Genomic DNA, 19,394 nt, shown 5'->3' with positions numbered 1-19,394 from the left:
TAGATTTAGGTGCACTTTAAAGAACCCCAGGTGGATGAAATTTCCGGAGTCCTCCACTACAGCGTGCCTCATAATCAGAAAGGGGGTTTGGCACGTAGAACCCCATAATTAAATTAATTAATTGGTTCATTTAGAACACAATGTAGTCAGTCTGTACCGCTATATAATTAAGTAGGCCCTAGAAGATGCCATCAAAATCTATGACGTCACAGTGACCAGGTGCGGGAACTTCAAGGAGGCGTTGCCACCCATCTTTCGTTCTTGCGCTTTTTCTGGCTTACCAAGCGACCTATTGTAGTAAGAGAGGTGTTTTTGGTGTCCTAGAGAGGGAATTTACTGATGCAGAAGAAATAATTTTCCTCTTTAGTGTCCCTTTAACCTCACATCGCGGAAGAAATATTGATATTATGTGCTTTCACTCTTTTTTCTGATGCATGCATTGCCGGGAATACTATACAGTCGACTTCGTTAACTTGATCTTGATGGGTGAAGAAAAAATGATATTATCCAGTGTGCCGAACGAAAGGAACACGCATAATGCAGTCAACTTCTACTTTTTCGGACTCCCTAGGGGCCGCGAAAACGTCCGAAAAATCGATCAGTCCGAAAAAATGAAGGCATGCGCTTTACTGCCCCCAAGGGCTGAAATCACCAGGCATGACTGAATTAATAATGTGGAAGCTTGGGCGAGTTGGTAATTCAATATCGACATGTTTGTACAGCGCAAAAGACGAGGACTGAAGGAAGAACACAACACAGGCGCTGACTTCAACTGATCTTTATTTGCGAAATTGCCAGAACTATATACATGAGCAAAAGTAATTGAAAAACAATTTTTGCATTAAGTCGCATGTGAACCCCTATTTCATCACAGCCAGATACTTGATTTCGTTTTTTGTGAGGCCCATAGACGGCATGCTGATGCAAAGGTCGCTCAGCCACTGTATCTTGTCAGCCTCTATGATGTCACGTGTAAGCTGGTCTTGGTGTTTGGAAATTATGACGCAGTTTTCAAATTCAGGGTCACAATGGCAGTCTTTACAGCGCAAGGTCATCTAGGCATTGTAGGAATGAGTATTATTCAATGCTTGATCCTTGCTGTACTTCCCATGCTTCGAAGCCATCCGCAAGGATGACATAGGTGGAGTTGGCACCATATCTGGCAGTGGCGAATTTCTTCAAGTAAAACACAGCACCGAGCAGCAGCATGCCTGGTAGCGAACGCCGAAGTATCTAGGCTTAGCGTCACCGTGGCGGCTATGGCTGCCAGTGAATCAGGGTGTGACGGGGCGAGAGTGCTGGTTTGACGCTGCGGCATAATCAGAATGGTGGTGGTGGCGGCAGGTTTGATTAATGCAGTTTCGAAACTGCAGTCAGGGTAAAAAGTCCTGGAAAATCGGACGGCGAAGAGTTTCAGCATCCCAAATTTCAGACGTCCTTATGCATAACCTCTATGGGGTTTGTGGCAGTGCTGCGAAGGCATCAGAATTATTGGGCCTGTTTGAAAAATTGTTCATTGACTCTAAATGTGTGAGCACACCCCGGCTTCCTTTAGTAGTACAGTGAAGCTTTGACATAACGAAACTCGATTTAACGAAATTTGCAATGCAACAAGCAATTTTCATTTCCCGATCTTAGTTCCCTTGAAAAACATGTATTTTTTCTCTATATATAATGAAGTAATTTGATGACACTGTTCCGACTTAACAAAGTTTCTGGTCATTTCAAACATGTACTTGGAGTTTGTATGGCTGGTAAATCCATCAGAAAACTAAAAATGTCAGCCAAGGCAAAAGTTATTTGCTTTATTTGCAAGCGTCCTACCACATGAAAAGCTTGAGTGGAAAAAATGCCATCAAAGTGCATGCGCTGGGATGCTGTATGCACGAAACACTGGTACAGTGAAACCTTGTTAAACCGTAGTTGGCCGGAGCTCGGGAAAGGTACGTACTAAACGGTAGTACTGTTTAACCGAATAGCATGAGATCGCCCACTTACCTATCGAAAATGGAACTGAGAGAGAGTGCGATGAAAGAGGAAAAAACATGCAGTATTTATTCACTTCGCGCGACAAAAGCGTTATTTTCGTTTGATGCCGCAGCAGGCTAGCACGACGACGACAGCGGCCTCAAACTTACTGAAGCTGTGTGCCAGCTTTTCAGCCAGCCCCCTCTTCTTGGCAAACACTCGCATGGCAGATTCCTCGTTGGCGTTACGTATTCACCATGCACGTGTGCAGTAGTGCTGCAGAAGTCCCGGGGGCGCCTTTTTCATTGCCGGGTGCCGGAGTTTGGGATAATTTTCATTTGGAATAGAGTTACGTTATCGCGCCCCTATGGTCGTCGCGACGATTGCATTCATGAGGCTGACGTAACGCGCAGCTTATGTCACTGTCATGCCTGAATCGCCCGTGCTATCGCTTTCTGTGTCGTCCTCGTCACTGTCGCTAGTCGACACTTCGGCAACAACACAGGCAACGATGGCGAAAAGTCGAACCTCGTAGCCGACATATCTTCGCATTCCAAATGCCACAGATTGTAGTTGACAGCAGATCCCTGTTGCATGTCAGCGCCGACTTCTTCGTGTCACGTTCGATAGCACAGACGATGTCTAATTTTTCTTCTATGCTGAGCACCCGGCGTCTTTTTTATCCTAGCTTCGGAACGACGCGAGTCCTCGCTTGCACGACGCCATAACGCTCGCTGGCACCGCGTCGAAATGATGTTGATGTTGATGTGGCTTCACGCGCAAACGCACAGGGCGCTTGGAGGCCGTTGTTCCGATCTCTGAGGCGTGTTGTTCTGCCGGGCCGCCCGATGGAGACGGCGCAGCGCCGTGTTTGCGTGACGAAAAGTTGAAACGCTACGTTTTAACCGATGCGTACGCAATGAGCTGGTACGGTTTATGCGGAAACAAAACACATTATGTTCAATGGCCGCTGAGTCGGGGATTTGACTTTACTACTTTTAAAACGAAACTACTGTTTAAGCGGGTACGGTTTAACGAGGTTTTACTGTACATGCAACTCGGCCATGTCAGTGGCCACCCCTTTGTGAGGCCGCGCAGGGCCCCTTCCTGCTGTTGACCCCAAGTCCAACGCTCCTCTTTCCTCAAGAGCTTCGTCAAAGACGGTTGCACTGCCATGCAGTCTGAAATGAATTGGTGATACAAATTCACCAATCCCAGAAAGCTTCTCAGTTTGCCGATATCTTTCGGTGATGGGTACCGCAGCGTAGCCTCGATCTTATTGCCACTCGGCAGAATTCAGCCGTTTTCAAGCATGTATCCCAATAAGATTATTCTGGTCGCAGCTATATGAGCTTTGTTTGGGCTCAACGTGATACCCGCAGACCTCAGCCTGTCAAGGACGTCTCTCTTGCGATGCAAGTACTTCTAAAATGTTTTCGAATAAGCCACTATGTCGTACAGATACCGTATGAACGCGTGTAAGGGCCGCACCCGTGTATGGGCCGCACCCCCAACTTCCCGAAGCAAATATTTAAAAAAAAAAATATCCGTGTAAGGGCCGCACCCCGAACTTTCCACGACCCACGTGTGATTAGCCTTCAAAATGCGCGCGCACGGAAGCTTCCAGATGCCGCCCACGGATGGCGCCTGCATGACATAGGAAGGGCCTATCCTTTCGGCGAAGGACCACGCTGTGCCAGAGGCTGCCCCCCGACTACACCGACAAGGTGCTGAACTTTCAAAGGTACGTGATCGGGATGCGCCATGAGCACAACTACATGTTGTCGGAAATAGCAAACGCCGACCAGACCCCCGTGTGGTTCGACTGTCCTGAGAACTGCACAGTTGAGCTTAAAGGAAAGAAGAGCGTTTCTGTGCGGACAACTGGCGCGGAGCGCCAACGGTGCACAGTTATGCTGTGCGTCACTGCAGACGGGCGGAAGCTGCCCCCGTATGTGATTTTGAAAAGGAAGAGGATTCCGAATGAGGCTTTCCCCAAGGGAATTGTAGTTCGAGCCCAAGAAAAGGGCTGGATGGATGATGAGCTCGTCCTCGATTGGATCAAGAGCGTTTGGCAGAATCGCCCAGGCGCGATGTTGGCCAAACGATCGCTGCTCGTCTTGGATAGCTTCCGCGGTCATTTGACGGATAGAGTCAAAAAACAACTGGGCAGTATCCGCACAGACATGGCCGTTATTCCGGGCGGCCTCACCGGCGTGCTGCAACCACTGGACGTGAGCATTAACCGGCCTTGACCGGGATTTCCAACGATTTGGACGGAACTGAAGACGACGACTTGTGGGGTGATGAGCCAGAAGAATGCAGCACCAGCTCGGAGTCTGAGGACTCCGCGAGTGATGATGACTGATTGTAAATAGTGATGATTGATGAGGATTATTGTAAATAAACGCGCATTCACTTATTGGTCTGTTTTTACTTGAAAAAAAAAATTTTTTTTTCGTATGTCGCGTGTATGGGCCGCACCCCGAAAATAGGCCCTCGAATTTGTAAAAAAAAGTGCGGCCCTTACACGCGTTTATACGGTATGCTCTCTCATATCTGTACAACATAGTGGACATGGTAGTTGTAGTACATAGTACAGTCAACGACCGATTTTTCGGACCCTCTAGGGAACGTAAAAACGTACAAAAATTCAGGCAGTCCGAAAAAATGAATGCATGCAAAAAAACGCACCCTTTTTTATTTTTTTCTCAGATCTAGAGGTAAAGGGCGAAGTAACAGGCTTCCGAAACCCTGCCACAGCATCAGTGAAGTGGCTATAAAAAGAGGCGTTCAAAAACTCTGTATGCAGCCGACTGCCGGTTTATTATGTACATGTGCATCGTTGGGCAGCCGGTGTTAATGCTGCAGTGGCTTGAAGAACTTGTTGATTGTTGTTTTGACGGCATTCCGGTTGCATGCGATCATATTCGCCTCGATCTGAGCAAGGGTCATGTCAGCAGTGTACACCGATGAAAGAGTCAACAGTGCTCGAGTCAACTCGGCGCTTGTAGGTGGCGCAGGCATTGGCTCCTCATTTTCAACATCGGAGTCTTCTGAATCCCCCACAACCTGACGGACTATTTCCTCGTCAGTCAGTTCTGCGCGGAAGTCGAGCTCGTTGTCAGCATCAACAAACTGTTCAAAAGTTATTTCCGTGATTATGGAAACCCCAGCAGAGCGGAGGTCGTTGATCACGTCGTCCGACGGTACTGCTTTCCGCGCTTCGATGCCATCGGCGAGGACGACGAAGACGGAGTGGGCGCCATCGAAGGCAAGCGAAATCCTCAAGTTGCGAACAGTGGAGTTCGCTGACGAGCGTCGAAGCACCTAGGCCTAGCATCGCAGAGCACACTTGACGCAACAGACAACCACACACCACGCTAGCCAAAACGAGGCCTGCGCAAACAAAGAAACAAAATGGCGCCGCTCCAGAAACTTCGGCGGAGGCGGAAGTGCGGCGATGAACATAGCCAGCGTGGCCAGACCAAATCGGTGTGTGACGACTAGATTCGGCTAGTTGTGGTTCAAAGCGGTGATATGCTTTGGCTGCAAGTGGATTTCCTTCTCAAGGGCGCTGCGCGAAGAGCCAAAAGACCTTCCGTCCGTCAAAAAGTCCGGAAAATTGGACGGCGGGGGCTTCGAGCATCCGAAACTTCAGATGTCCTTATACATTGATTCTATGGGGCTCGTGGCGGTGCCGCGAAGACGTCTGAAATATCAGGCATGTCCAAAAATTTGGCCGTCCGAAAATTCAGTCGTTGACTGTACATAGGATAGTACATAGGATATGTTGTCACTTTGCATCTCCTAGAACTTAGTCCGTCAATCTCTGATAAGTAGCAGGAGCTCCGACCAAGCCAAAAGACACTCTCTTGAATATAAAGAGCCCCTGGTGACAAGTGAACGCCGCTTTCTCTTTATTACGCCCGTCCATATTTCGAACTGAAAGTATCCGCCACTAGCATAGTGTGTCAGAAAGTACTTTGCCTCACCTAGGCTAGACACTAAAGAGGAAACGGAGGGTCCTTCTTTGTAACTCCATTAAGCCTGTGGTAGTGTACACAAAGGCGATAAGTACTGTCTTTCCTCGGGACTAGAACTATTGGGAAGCCTCATGCGTTGTTCGAACTTTCCACAATGCCTGTGTCGATGAGTTCGTCTAAGGCGCTGTCAAGTGCTCTCCGCATATCCAAGCTTATTGGCTGAGGGTTACCTTTCCATGGTGAAGCCTTGAGTTTTCCTTCTATTTTTCTCTCTGGTTCTTTCTTCTTCTTTTTCTTAAAGCTGAAGGTAGTACTCTCGAATTCACCTCCTCCAGTACTCTACATCTCCAAGCTTGGAGCGGCGCCTGGCACTGGCAATACAGTCGAACCCGACTATATCGAACCCGTTTACATCGAATTATTCTATATATCGAACAATTTCTGGTCACGGTATAGTTACAATGAGTATATATAGCAATAATTACGCTTACATCGAACAAATATTGCAGTGACTCCCGATATATCGAACGTCAAGCGGCGGAAAGTGCCCCCAGAAGTTGGCTTTCCCACGCGGTAGCGGGGAAACCCGGCGGCGCGGCTCCATCCAACCGCTCTCCCTACGGTGACCGCGCTGCCTCGGGCTGTTCGGGCGAGCCGTCGACACTCCCCCTGTCGCGCATAGTGGAGTCTATTAGGCCACATCCTCCCTCTTTCTCTATCATCTTTCACTTCCCATTCCCTCTCCCCTGACGACGCTTCGCCGTGCTCCATCACGGGTTGCAGAATCAAGCGTCCTTCCTTTCTTTAGATCACTATCTATCGACACTCCCCAGCAAAAAATGATCCTGGCCCGCCTCAGCGCTCGCTCAGACAGCCAATCAGAGGCTCTTGTGCTGTCTTCGTGCAAGATGGCGAAAGTGCGAGTTGTTTGGCTGCCTATCTGGTTTATCGTGTTTGCGCCTTGTGGGCCGTCTCCCGCAGTATTGCCGTGATGAAGCGGCAGAATTCGCCTTTCGTAGTGGAGCTCGATATCATAAATTGCGTCGAACGCGATGAGAAGTTGGATGTTCCCGCAGCGTGCAAGATTCCGCGGAGCACTCTCGGCACGATAAGGGCTAAACTGGCCAGACTCGCAACCCGGTGCCCATGGCGCTCGACGCGTACGCACGGCCGCGTACGAGGGGTTCTTCATACTTTCCGGTTTCCGCGTGCTCGGTGATGACTGTAAATTTTAACGAATGCGACGAAGCCGCTGCCGGTGTTGCCGAAGTTTGGAGCGAGCTGTCAAAATTTCCGGGACATCCGAATCAACGGTGGACGAGTTTGTGAGTGCAGATGATGGTGTCGCGACCACGGGAGAGCCCGGAAACGAAGACTACATCGCCGAAATCGTACCGAGCACAAATGAAAGTAGGCACATTGAGGAAAGCAACTACTGTCCTTTGCCCACATCCTCCGAAGTGATTGGTGCACTCGCATTAGTCCGGTGCTTCTGCGCGAATGCGGAAGGTTGCGGCCTCAGCTGCTCCGACTCCTTAGACAACGTGGGGAAGTGCGTGCGTCGCAGGCAGCGAAATTGCCCAAGCAGAAGAAAATGCAGGACTAATTTATGCGAAACTACGCTAGTTTCTTCAATAAAGGGATTTTATAAATGGTATGTGCTTTTATGACATCCAATCATTTAGCAGGCTTATATCGAATTATGCTCTATATCGAACTGATAGGCGTTTTTTTGCGAGTTCGATATAGCCGGGTTTGACTGTAACGCCGAGAACCAGTGGGGCTATACTGATCCAGTCAGGAAGGCTCACTAAGCTTCAACAAAGACACTCCCTCACCAGAACAGGCATTGGCCGCCCTGATGCAGTATTCGGCCAGCAAGCCATCAGTTTCACTATCTGAAAAGGAGATATGATTCCTCAGTTTGTCGTTGTAACCATTGCAGTGTATGTTTTGACCATGCCTTGGACACATCTACAGTTCATCGACATGCACCACTGAATGTTCTTTTTTGCTGTCTCATTTGTTTCCGCTCGTACGGTATATATTTATTGATGCATGCGAAAATAAAATCTATAGTTGAAAGTAGCACTGTCTCTGTGTATCTGTTGTGGGGATGCGCGACTCTCGCGCGTCCCCTGATGTTTTTCCCGCATAGCGCGCCTCCTGTAGTGCGGCTTCGCCGCGTGGCCGGAGTGATGCCCGCGGCTGTCGGTGTGGTTGGGGCGCAGTGCGAGAGATGGCGCGAGTGTTGCACTGCTAACGCCGCCGACAGGCGAGGTTACTTGGGCGCCGAAAGGAAAACGTTTGGTCTCTTTGGGTTCGGCAAGCGAGCGGGAGCGGACGTGCCGCCCCCGCGTGCGGCGACCATGCTTGTGCGAGACTGTCTCGCGTGGCCGCCTTCGAACGTGCCACCATTCGCGTGACTGTACACGCGAACGACCAGGCGTTGGGATCCAGCATGGGGCGAACATATTCGCTCGCAATGCGGTCGCGGTAAGTCGGACTTCTAGATTTGTCGCGCACCCATCGGCATGTTTTGGGGATAGCAACTCGGCTAGCAGGCATTGATCTATGAAAGGTGCAATAAATGCCCTTGTGACTGTTTGCACTACTGTGTTGTCGTTCCTTTGTCCCAAGAGTACGGAGGAGAACCCCGTATCTCCCACATCTGGCGCCCAACGTGGGGCCTCTTGGGGCATCGGACGATAATTTTAACAGTTTTGCTTCGTTCGAGACCTTTGTTTGAACCGAAGCGTAGGCCTAGCGTGAATCTTGATCGCTAGCATCGGCGGCGTGCTTTCTTGAGCGAGGCGACGGAGGCTGTAGTGTTTGAACATGTCAACACGCTAAGCCTTTTCGCAAGTGTTTTTTTAATGACATTCGTCGGTACGAGAGCCACGTGGTCTGCATCCTGGGAGAGCGAGGCTGAGCGCCCGCGGAGCAGTGGCAAGCCTGAAGCGAGTGAGTACGGAAGCCTCGTGGGTGGTCCGAATTTCTTATGTAAATAGCTTCTTCTATCTCTTTGACTCGGATGAAGTCGTGGCTCTGGGAGCCGGGTGGCCGCGGGCCACGGGTGCCACGACGGGCTGACTGGTATTGCGGCCTGGCACCGGGCGCTCCGACACCGTCTGGGACGGTGGGCGCCGTCAACTCGGATGCTGTGTGCACCGAGCGGAGTAGGACCACCTCACAGAGCTGACGTCTCCTCGCGGCTGCCTGTTTTGCGCTCATTTTGAGTGTTGTTTTTGGATGCCGGTTGTTGTCAGAGTAGCGACGCTTTAGGCCTAAGGCTTTACGAAGCTGCCTGTCGCACGTGGAGGGACACAACCTGGTGGACCGTGGCGTTGAGGTGTTGCAAGTTGCTTCCCTCATTCTAGTTAGCCTCGCACGAATTGAAATTACTCGTTCGACTCAAGAAAGCGAGCTTCGTTCACGTGAACTTAGCATCTGAGTAGCTGCCCGATCTTTTGCTAGCCGAGTTGAACATCGTACCACGTGGGCGATGCGCATGCAGAATTCCTCTCCCTTGCACTACTGTAGTGTTTGCCGAGTGTGTTGAGTTTACGCAGCGTGATTGGAGTCACCCCTGGCTTGCTGTCACCTGCACATCGTCTGCGCTGCTGCTCCGGACTACGATTGAGCCACCCCGGGCGATGGTGATGCTGTGGCCGGTTCGGCGCAGCGACTTCGGCGGCCTCCTGCATCCAGCTCACAACCCTCGGCGGCGGACAAAGGAGCCAGCGGTCATCGACAGCTACGGCGGCTCTTGCCAGCAGGGCGCGTCGGCGCGAGCGACGCTTGCTCGTACCGACTACTGCGTCGTCGTCTCCGGAGTCCTGGCCTGGGATCGTGCCGTCGAGTCGCAAAGCTGCTGCGGTGACCGGCGGACGCCAGCTGTGTACTCCAAGGACAGTCTGCTCGCATGTTATGGACAGCGTGTGGACATTTCCTCGGCGCGACCACTGTTGCATGTACTATCTTGTTCGCGAAGCACGGGTTAATGTTAGACCGTGTCACATGTTTCGCCGGAATAAGAAGTGATTTAAGGTTGGGGGGATGTGGGGATACGCGACTCTCGCGCGTCCCCTGATGTTTTTCCCGCATAGTGCGCCTCCTGTAGTGCGGCTTCGCCGCGTGGCCGGAGTGATGCCCGCGGCTGTCGATGTGGTTGGGGCGCAGTGCGAGAGATGGCGCGAGTGTTGCACTGCTAACGCCGCCGACAGGTGAGGTTACTTGGGCGCCGAAAGGAAAACGTTTGGTCTCTTTGGGTTCGGCAAGCGAGCGGGAGCGGACGTGCCGCCCCCGCGTGCGGCGACCATGCTTGTGCGAGACTGTCTCGCGTGGCCGCCTTCGAACGTGCCACCATTCGCGTGACTGTACACGCGAACGACCAGGCGTTGGGATCCAGCATGGGGCGAACATATTCGCTCGCAATGCGGTCGCAGTAAGTCGGACTTCTAGATTTGTCGCGCGCCCATCGGCATGTTTTGGGGATAGCAACTCGGCTAGCAGGCATTGATCTATGAAAGGTGCCATAAATGCCCTTGTGACTGTTTGCACTACTGTGTTGTCGTTCCTTTGTCCCAAGAGTACGGAGGAGAACCCCGTATCTCCCACACTGTTTCTACATCCTTGTTCAGTCGCACTTACACACTCTATCATGGATTCAAACCAACTAGCCCGCCAACATGTTTTAACCAGGATACCTCCATTGGAAGTAGTAATGAACAGGTTATAGAGCCTCCTTCTGTAACTTCCAATGAAGTTAGAAGAGCCTTAGAAGACATGAAACAAGGAAATGTGGTAGAAGATGGAATAACAGTTGATTTAATGAAAGATGGCGGAGACGTCATGCTTGCAAAGCTTGCGGCCCTTTATACAAAATAGACAGGTTTAGTTTAGCGTGTGCTATACCATTGCGTATGCTGTAATATAGCGGGTCATTACTGTGCATGCGCAGTAATGACACTCTATAGCAAACGACCCATAGCATTTAGCGTAAGCACGCTATTTCTCAGATTTAGCATTAGTGTCCTTGCGTGACTTGTGTAGTTTGTGGAAAACATGGCAGCGGTCCTGGCTGCCTGCTTTAAATTGAATTTGGCGTTGCTTTTGTGAAATTTACTTCATTTGTAGCAAATGACTGTGTTAACGGCTTCCGCTTAGTGTTGTAAATAACCTTGCATCGTTTTTGAGATTGCTTCTCGTTTTGAACGAGTCGAAGCCTAATGAAAGAAACATTCGAGAGGTCAGCACCACCTATCGCTTCAGTGGGGAGATAGCTGTAACGACGGCATATGGCCTTTGAGATCCGAACATCTCGCAGGGCAACTAAAACTGTAACAAACGTGCGCTGCTTAGAGTACGCTATACTATAGCGTACAGCATACACTATAGTTGCGTACGCTAAACTAAAACTGTCTAATGTCTCACGAATTGAAAGATCCTAAGAACTGGAGGAAGGCCAACGTTACACTAATCCACAAAAAGGGAGACGTTAAAAAATTGAGAAATTATAGGTTCATTAGCTTACTTTCAGTATTGTATAAAATATTCCCCAAGATAACTTCCATAGAGTAAGGGTAACACTTGACTTCAGTCAGCCAAGGGAACAGGCTGGCTTCAGGAAGGGTACTGTACTGTGAATTGCATCCATGTAATCAATCAGGTAATCGAGAAATCTTCAGAGTACAATCAGCCTCTCTATACGGTTTTCATAGATTACGAAAAGGCATTTGATTCAGTAGAGATGCCAGTAATCGTAGAGGCATTAAGTAATCAAGTAGTGGAGGAGGCTTGTGTAAACATCTTGGAAAATATGTAAAGATTCCACAGCTACCTTAATCCTCTACAAGAAAAGTAGAAAGATACCTGTTAAGAAAGGGGTCAGACAAGGAGACACAGTCTCTGCAATGCTGTTCACTGCATTCTTGGAATAAGTATTCAAGCTGCGTATTAAATTGGGACGGTTTACATGTAAGGATCAACGGCGCATATCTGGGCAACCTTTGGTTTGCAGATGACATTGTCCTGTTCAGCAACACTAGGGACGAGTTGCAACAAATAATTGAGGACTTTAACAGAGAGAGTGTAAGTGGGGTTGAAGATTAATATGCAGAAAACAAATATAATGATCAATAACCTGGCAAGAGAACAAGAGTCCAGGATTGCCAATCAGCCTCTAGTGTTTGCGAAGGAATACGTTTACCTTGTGGGGATGCGCGACTCTCACGCATCCCCTGATATGTTGGTTTTCCCGCACGGCTCGCGTGGCCTGGCGCCCGCGGCGGTCGGAGTGGTTGAGGCGCAGTGCGAGAGATGGCGCGAGTGTTGCGCTGCTAACACCGCGGGACAGGCGGGGCTACTTGGGCGCCGGAAGACAAGGCGCTCTCTCTTTGGTTCGAGATCGTCGAGGGGCGCGGACGTCCTGCGCGGGCGCCGACCCATGCTTCTGCTAGACTGTCTCGCGTGGCCGCCTTCGAACGCACCACCATTCGCGTGACCGTACACGCAAACGACCAGGCGTTGGGATCCAGCATGGGGCGAACATATTGTCTCGCTATGCGGTCGCGGTGAGTCGGACTTCTAGATTTGTCGCGCGCCCATCGGCATGTTTTGGGGATAGCAACTCGGCTAGCAGGCATTGATCTATGAAAGGTGCAATAAATGCCCTTGTGATTGTTTGCACTACTGTGTTGTCGTTCCTTTGTCCCAAGAGCACGGGAGGAGAACCCCACAACCTAGGTCAATTACTCACAGGGGACCGTGATTATGAGAAGGAAATTTACAGAAGAGTAAAAATGGGTTGGTGCACATACGGCAGACATTGTCAGATCCTGACTGGAAGCTTACCATTGTCATTAAAAAGGAAGGTGTACAATCAGTGCATTCTACTGGTGCTAGCATATGGGGCAGAAATTTGTAGTCTGACAGGGAAGCTCGCAAACAAGTTAAGGACCGCACAAAGAGCTATGGAACGAAGAATAGTAGGCCTATTGTTAAGAGACTGCAAAAGAGCGGTGTAGACCAGAGAGCAAACGGGGATAGCTGATACAGTTGAACCCACTTATAATGATATCAGTTTTAACAGTATATTGGTTATAACGAGAAGCTGTTGCATCATTGACGTTTGTGTTTCCCATGGTGAAAGAACCCGCTTACTACAATGCCCCTGTGCCGCATTATCAGTTATAACGATGAAGTCTGCCTGCTGGGTGTCTGAGCCGAAATGTAGTGAAATGTGAAACCCTTGAAAAAAAAAGGCAAAAAAATGAGAAATTCGCGCTGCTGCACAATGGGCTACTGTTCCAATAGCCGCCGCGCACTTGTTTTCCAGCCGCCTCCGTGCGGCTTTCTCTCGTTGCCCTTCCACCCCTCCGAACGCAAATGGGCTACTCCCACAGCTCTACGCCGCCCTGCTCTCCGAAACACGAATGGACTTCGCCAACTGCACCACAGAAAGATTGCTCGCATGTTGCTCGCTGGCTCCTCATTCAGTGCAGTTCTGCGAACAGCTTGATCGTTTGCATTCGTCTTTGTTGGTTGCGCCGAAGTCGTTCCTGCCAACGCAGTTTGTCAGCTTTGCTTGACTCGCTGTCGAAATGGAAGATGGCTGATCCACCCGCAGATCATCGGCAATGCATGACATTGCCAGTGAAAAAAATGCGCACAGCTATAGATTTGGAAACTAAGTGCTTCGAACCGATGAGATGATTGTTGCGAACGTGCTTGCATCAGGTAGCAACGGTGACGACAGCAGCGATGATGCGGTAGGGCAGGATGCTTCAACGTTGCCCTCACAGGAGGCCCTGCAGATGATTCAGTCCCTTTGGGGCTTCGTTTTCGCGAGGAACATTCCGCTGCACTACGCGGAGTACTTGGATGCCTTGGAGAAGGATGTCTGCAAGCTTCGCGTAAAGCATGCATGGCTGACGGACGTACGGTTTTCTTGTGCAAGCCAGTGAGAGGTACATGGCGAGATGCTTCATCATCATCATCAGCCTGGTTACGCCCACTGCAGGGCAAAGGCCTCTCCCATACTTCTCCAACAAGCCCGGTCATGTACTAATTGTGGCCATGTCATCCCTGGAAACTTCCTAATCTCATCCGCCCACCTAACTTTCTGCCGCCCCCTGCTACGCTTCCCTTCCCTTGGAATCCAGTCCGTAACCCTTAATAACCATCGGTTATCTTCCCTCCTCATTACATGTCCTGCCCATGCCCATTTCTTTTTCTTGATTTCAACTAAGATGTCATTAACTCGCTTTTGTTCCCTCACCCAATCTGCTCTTTTCTTATCTCTTAACGTTACACCCATCATTCTTCTTTCCATTGCGTTGTCCTAAATTTAAGTAGAACCCTTTTCGTAAGCCTCCAGGTTTTTGCCCCGTAGGTGAGTACTGGTAAGACACAGCTATTATACACTTTTCTCTTGAGGGATAATGGCAGCCTGCTGTTCATGATCTGAGAATCTGCCAAACGCACCCCAGCCCATTCTTATTCTTCTGATTATTTCCGTCTCATGATCCGGATCTGTCGTCACTACCTGCCCTAAGTAGATGTATTCCCTTACCACTTCCAGTGCCTTGCTACCTATGGAGCGAGGCACTGGAATGAGATGCGAGATGCTTGTGATGATCTTTCCTCAGCGTTTCTTCTGGATTTCTCAAGCTGACAGGCTGCCGTGGTAGCCTTCTTGCAATTTTTAAAAGGCCCCTTTTGGGGCCACCAAAGCGATGCCTCGGCAGTGCTCACATATCGCTTGCCATCCGTGACACCTCTTTGCAGTTGTTATAGCAGTGCCATTCTTTAATGCCGACAGCCAGGGCTTGTTACACGTGATCAGAGCGCCCAGGAAGCAGTTAAACAAGTGTACACCATTGGGCAGCCGGGTGGTGGAGGTGGTGGGGAGGGGCATTGGCCTCCCTGCCTGCATAGTTTTCTCACATCAGCTCTGCCATCCCCCTATTTTGATTTTTTCATGCAACCCGGTTATAACAATGGAATTTTCGTGGCACTTGAATATTGTTATAAGTGGGTTCAACTGTATTCTAATTGACACTAAGAGAAAGAAATGGGGCTGGGCAGGTCATGTAAGGCATAGGTTAGATAACCGGTTGACCATTAGGGTTATACAGTGGGTGCCAAGAGAAAGGAAATGCAGTCGAGAATGTCAGAAGTCTAGGTGGGGTGATGAAATTAAAAACTCGCAGACACAAGTTGGAATTGTAGGTGCAGGACAGGGGTAATTGGAGATCGCAGGGAGAGGCCTTTGTCCTTTGCAGTGGACTTAAAATAGGCTGCTGCTGCTGCCGTCGCTGCTGTTGCCTATTCTGTGCTTGACTAGCATAGTGCGGCCTTAGGCGGTCAATGAAAATTGTGTCATAATTCGTACAACATCGATGACAGTTGGGCTCTTTATTTCTGGCATGCTGTTGGCCTCTGACAAAGGCAGGTGTGGTGCCCGTCCCAGAGCTGCAACACGCTGTTCTGTCACTGTCGCTCTGTTTCTCTCTTCGCCTTCAGCGGTTACTGTTTGCTCACTGGGCTGTGGCTCGGTGTGGCTCACTTGCACTGCATCTGGAGACTGCCGTGTCTGCACTGCCGCAGGTGATTTTGCGAAAAGCTTCAAAGCACCTGTTCCATTCTCTCAGTAACCTCCGTTGCCAATGTATGTTGCAATACTTGACTTGGCAAGAAAGTCTCGACAGAAAATAGCAGGCACCGATAGGCGAGGCATTGTCGCCTGATGCATCTCTCTTAACGGATCATTAGCCTAGCTGCACTGCTCGATTGTGCTTTGCCAGAAGCAAGGCAGAAAGTGGTGTCATCTTTCAAACAGATATTGTTCTCGCAGAGATGATGCAACACCTTGTCACCAAATAGGAGCACTTGCCCCAGTACCCAGTAATGCAGCAAACTTCTTTTGGGATATCGTTAGCTCAATGAATGGCGATGAATGGCGTGACAAGCCAAAGGTGCAAGTAAACTGATAGTACTCGTGTTTGAGATCGTTGCACGGGGTCTAAATTGGATCCTGGGCAGCCTCATTCGTTTCCCGAACCACGCGTTCGCCCTTGGCTTGGCGTGTGGCCGCAGTCACGGATGATGTGCTCCAGTCCACCGCACCAGTAGTAACGGCCACCGAAGCCTCAATGGCCTGGGTGCCCGTCACTGAAATTAGCAGGCTGTAGCTTCCTGACTCTTTGTTCAGTGTGTGCTGCTCATCTGGTCTCGCATCGGCCTCGCATTCCTGCCATGGCACACTGCGTGCAGCGTTAGCTTGCACTGTTTTCTCAGAGCATAGGTGTATGGGTTCAAGGAGCGGTTTGATAAATTCCCAATCACGTTTGACTTGCTTGTCAGCGAACATTGCCGACACGTCGACTCTAGACGAATGTGAAGTAACCAAATCACCGTTCTATGCACAGTAAGGCTCGAGTGAGCACCGAATGTGGAGGCGGTTGGTACGCTTGCGCCACAAGGATGTCTACCTTGATGCACTTTGCCTTAGCAGTAAGTTCACCTAGGTCTCTGAGCCTACATCCCCTGAAGTAGGCCACGAAAGTTGGGTGCGCTTGCAGTGTGACGTGCTTGACTTTCTCTGCGTCAGCTAGAGGGTTCGTGAGACGATAAAGTTCGTCCATCACTCAAACCTACTCCAGCGAGGACTCGTCCAGATGCTGGCTACGCTTCCCGAACTCTCCTGAAATGCCACTCAAAGTTGACCAGATGAAATTCATCGCTGAAGTTTGTACGAAACTCCCCTACTACGCAGGCTCAGTGTCTGGCCAGCCAGAGCCATCAAGCCACTTGCTTTGTTAGTGAAACAGGGACAATGCGTGCAAGATGTTCGGCATCTGAAAGCCCAGCCGCTTACTGGTATTGTAGCAGACGATTGAGGTACTTGTTTGCCCTAGTGATATCGTGATACCCACTGTAGGTAGGAATGTCTACCTTAACTTGCAGTCACTCACTGTGTGATGGGGCCTGCATTGTGTTCTGCAGAGTGGCAGCTAAGCTCTGCATGATTTGCACCACGTTCTGCAACATTGTCTTGCTTGACAACAGACGGCACTTGACGGCAGCAGCAAGGCGACCAATGTGGTTTGCCCCATCTCGGGCCTAACCCCTACCAATGTGGCATTTCTGTAATCCCCACAGTTCCATGTGAAACATCCCAAATCAAAGCTGCTGGCTTGTCCGGAGGTTGCTGCCACGTTGGCAATAGGTCTCTCGATTTTGTGCCGCTACATTTGACAACATGAACAAATTTGGGAGGTCCGGGAAGCCGAATTCGATCCACATTGCTAGCGCCAAATGTGGGCGTACGCCAAATGTAGGCGTACGCCAAATGTACGCGTACGTCAAGCTCCTGATCTAGGCACACACAGTCTATCCGTGGTACTCCCCGACCCATAGTGCATGTAATCACGGCTACGTTGGGTTTGGGCAAATCAGGCGACCAGCTATATCAACTCTAACAATGTTTATTGCTGCGAGCAATAAGTGGCACTTGCATAAGGAAAGTCCGCTCTGTAATAGGTAATAAATTGGCTTGCCTCGTTGCGTGTGATAGTCAGGCAATGAGTTCACTCGTGAGTTGCAGGAGGTATCCCTGAGGTCGTCGATCAGGTTTCAGGTTGGGAGCGTCAGAGAGAGTGTCTCCCCCGGTGACACTCTTTTATACCTTTTTACCTTTGAAAGAGGAATGTCCTTGCACGTCGGATACCTTTTTCTGTTTCAGCTAGTCAGGGGAGAGGGAGAGGGGGCTGCTCCGTCTGCGCTGTCATTCTCTGTCATGTGAATGCTAGCTGTGAAGTGATTCGATTCACGTCACATGCCACCCGACTGATTTGTCTGTGATCATGTCTGTTGTGTGAATCCAGCTTTATCAGCATTGCCGAAGAGGGCGGGTCGGGGATGGAGCTGCTGGCCGAGGATATGACATGGATGAGTCATGCATTCACGAATAGCGACTGCTTTTGATAAGATTTGAGCATTGTTGTATTGAGTTATTTCTTCAAGTCATACGCGCGGATTTAAAATTTTTGGGGGTGGGGGGTGCTATTGTAATTTGAGGTGCGACTTATACGTGAAAAAATGCAGTATTTGCCTTTAGTGTGTTGAAATTAAAGGTAGGAATTAACTGGAACAGCGGCCGCATTTCGATGGGGGGAAATGCGAAAACACCCATGTACTTAGATTTAGGTGCATGTTAAAGAACCCCAGGTGGTCCAAATCATTCTGGAATCTCATTACGGCATGCCTCATAATCAAATTGTGGTTTTGGCATGTAAAACCCCATAATTTTTATTTAACTGGATTTGAATTAACGGAAATCTGCTGTGACTTAACTGTTCTAGAACTTCAAGGGCAGCTGCAGTATCTCTTAAAATGTGATTTGCTACTGCTTGAGGTCATGACTGATTTATTATTGACGGTATTTGTGTGTCAGGATTTTTGTTTTAGATTGCACTGCATTGGCAGTTTTCATTCTTGCAGTGTCAAAACGTTGTTGATCACATTATCAACACATGTTAGCACACCTCCCGTCATCATTGAAACACGAACATGATGTGCTGTGTGCAGTTACATTGAGTGAATTGATGTGTATATAATTGGTATTGAAATAATTCAGTACGTCATGCATCTCTGTATGTTAAAGGACCATTCCAAATGCAGGATTGTCATCTATTTTTGAATAATTCAGTGCCGGGTTAATGAGGTTACACATTGTTAGTAGTAGTAGTTTCCATCTTTTTTATTTGCATGACACATTGTGCCATTCTGCCCTGCCCAGCAGTGGTTTCAGACACTTCAGAGGACCTGAGAGAATGCCTTTTTGACTTCTTCCTTGCAACAGATGACCCTGCCCACTGACTGTAAGATTACGTCTACTGGAAAATATGAAGAAGTATCCATACCACTTAGCAAGCCCCCGCCTCCAAACGTTGGCAACAACCTGGTTGAAATAGCCAACTTGGATGAGGTATGCTTGTGACGGGAGGCCTAACATGGAGCTTTTAAGCCCAAGTTTTCCTTGTGGTTCAAATTTTTTGTGCATGTTGATATTATGCCACATATCAGAACTGCAGACTTCCTTAAAGGGGCCCTGAAACACTTTTTGAACATAGTAAGAAAACATTGCCAGTTTGTACAAGACGCACCTGTGAACATGTGAGTCGAATAAATGTTATTTCACTGCATGCAGCAGGGAATTTAAAACCGTGAGTCAAAACCAGGGTAGAATTACTTGCTGTTGTCGTCATGCAGCGTCATCACAAGCAGCGAAGCCCAGCAACAGCTATTGGTTAATTTAGTGTTTGTGAGAACATTCGTATTAGTACTGTTATTGCAATTTTTGAGTTAAATAAATGAAACGTATATATATGTCTGCAATCTCAAAAAGACAGAAAGTTATCTTTGCACTGCTGG

At 49.3% G+C, this 19,394-nt stretch overlaps 1 protein-coding gene across 2 annotated transcripts in view; it reads left to right on the top strand.

Annotated features, from left to right (window-relative positions):
• Nucleotides 1–19,394, top strand: part of LOC126521606 (activating signal cointegrator 1 complex subunit 3-like) — a 414,950-nt gene that overhangs the window by 34,908 nt on the left and 360,648 nt on the right. For both annotated transcript variants that reach the window (XM_055065750.2, XM_055065751.2), the window contains exon 8: nucleotides 18,823–18,948. In XM_055065750.2, coding sequence (XP_054921725.1) covers nucleotides 18,823–18,948 — 126 coding nt within the window. The remainder of the gene's footprint in view (nucleotides 1–18,822; nucleotides 18,949–19,394) is intronic.

The sequence above is a fragment of the Dermacentor andersoni genome, chromosome 6 (genome assembly GCF_023375885.2).
Source record: "Dermacentor andersoni chromosome 6, qqDerAnde1_hic_scaffold, whole genome shotgun sequence".
Taxonomy (NCBI): domain Eukaryota; kingdom Metazoa; phylum Arthropoda; class Arachnida; order Ixodida; family Ixodidae; genus Dermacentor; species Dermacentor andersoni.
Note: the sequence above shows the minus strand (reverse complement) of the source record. Positions and strands in the feature narration are given on the sequence as shown.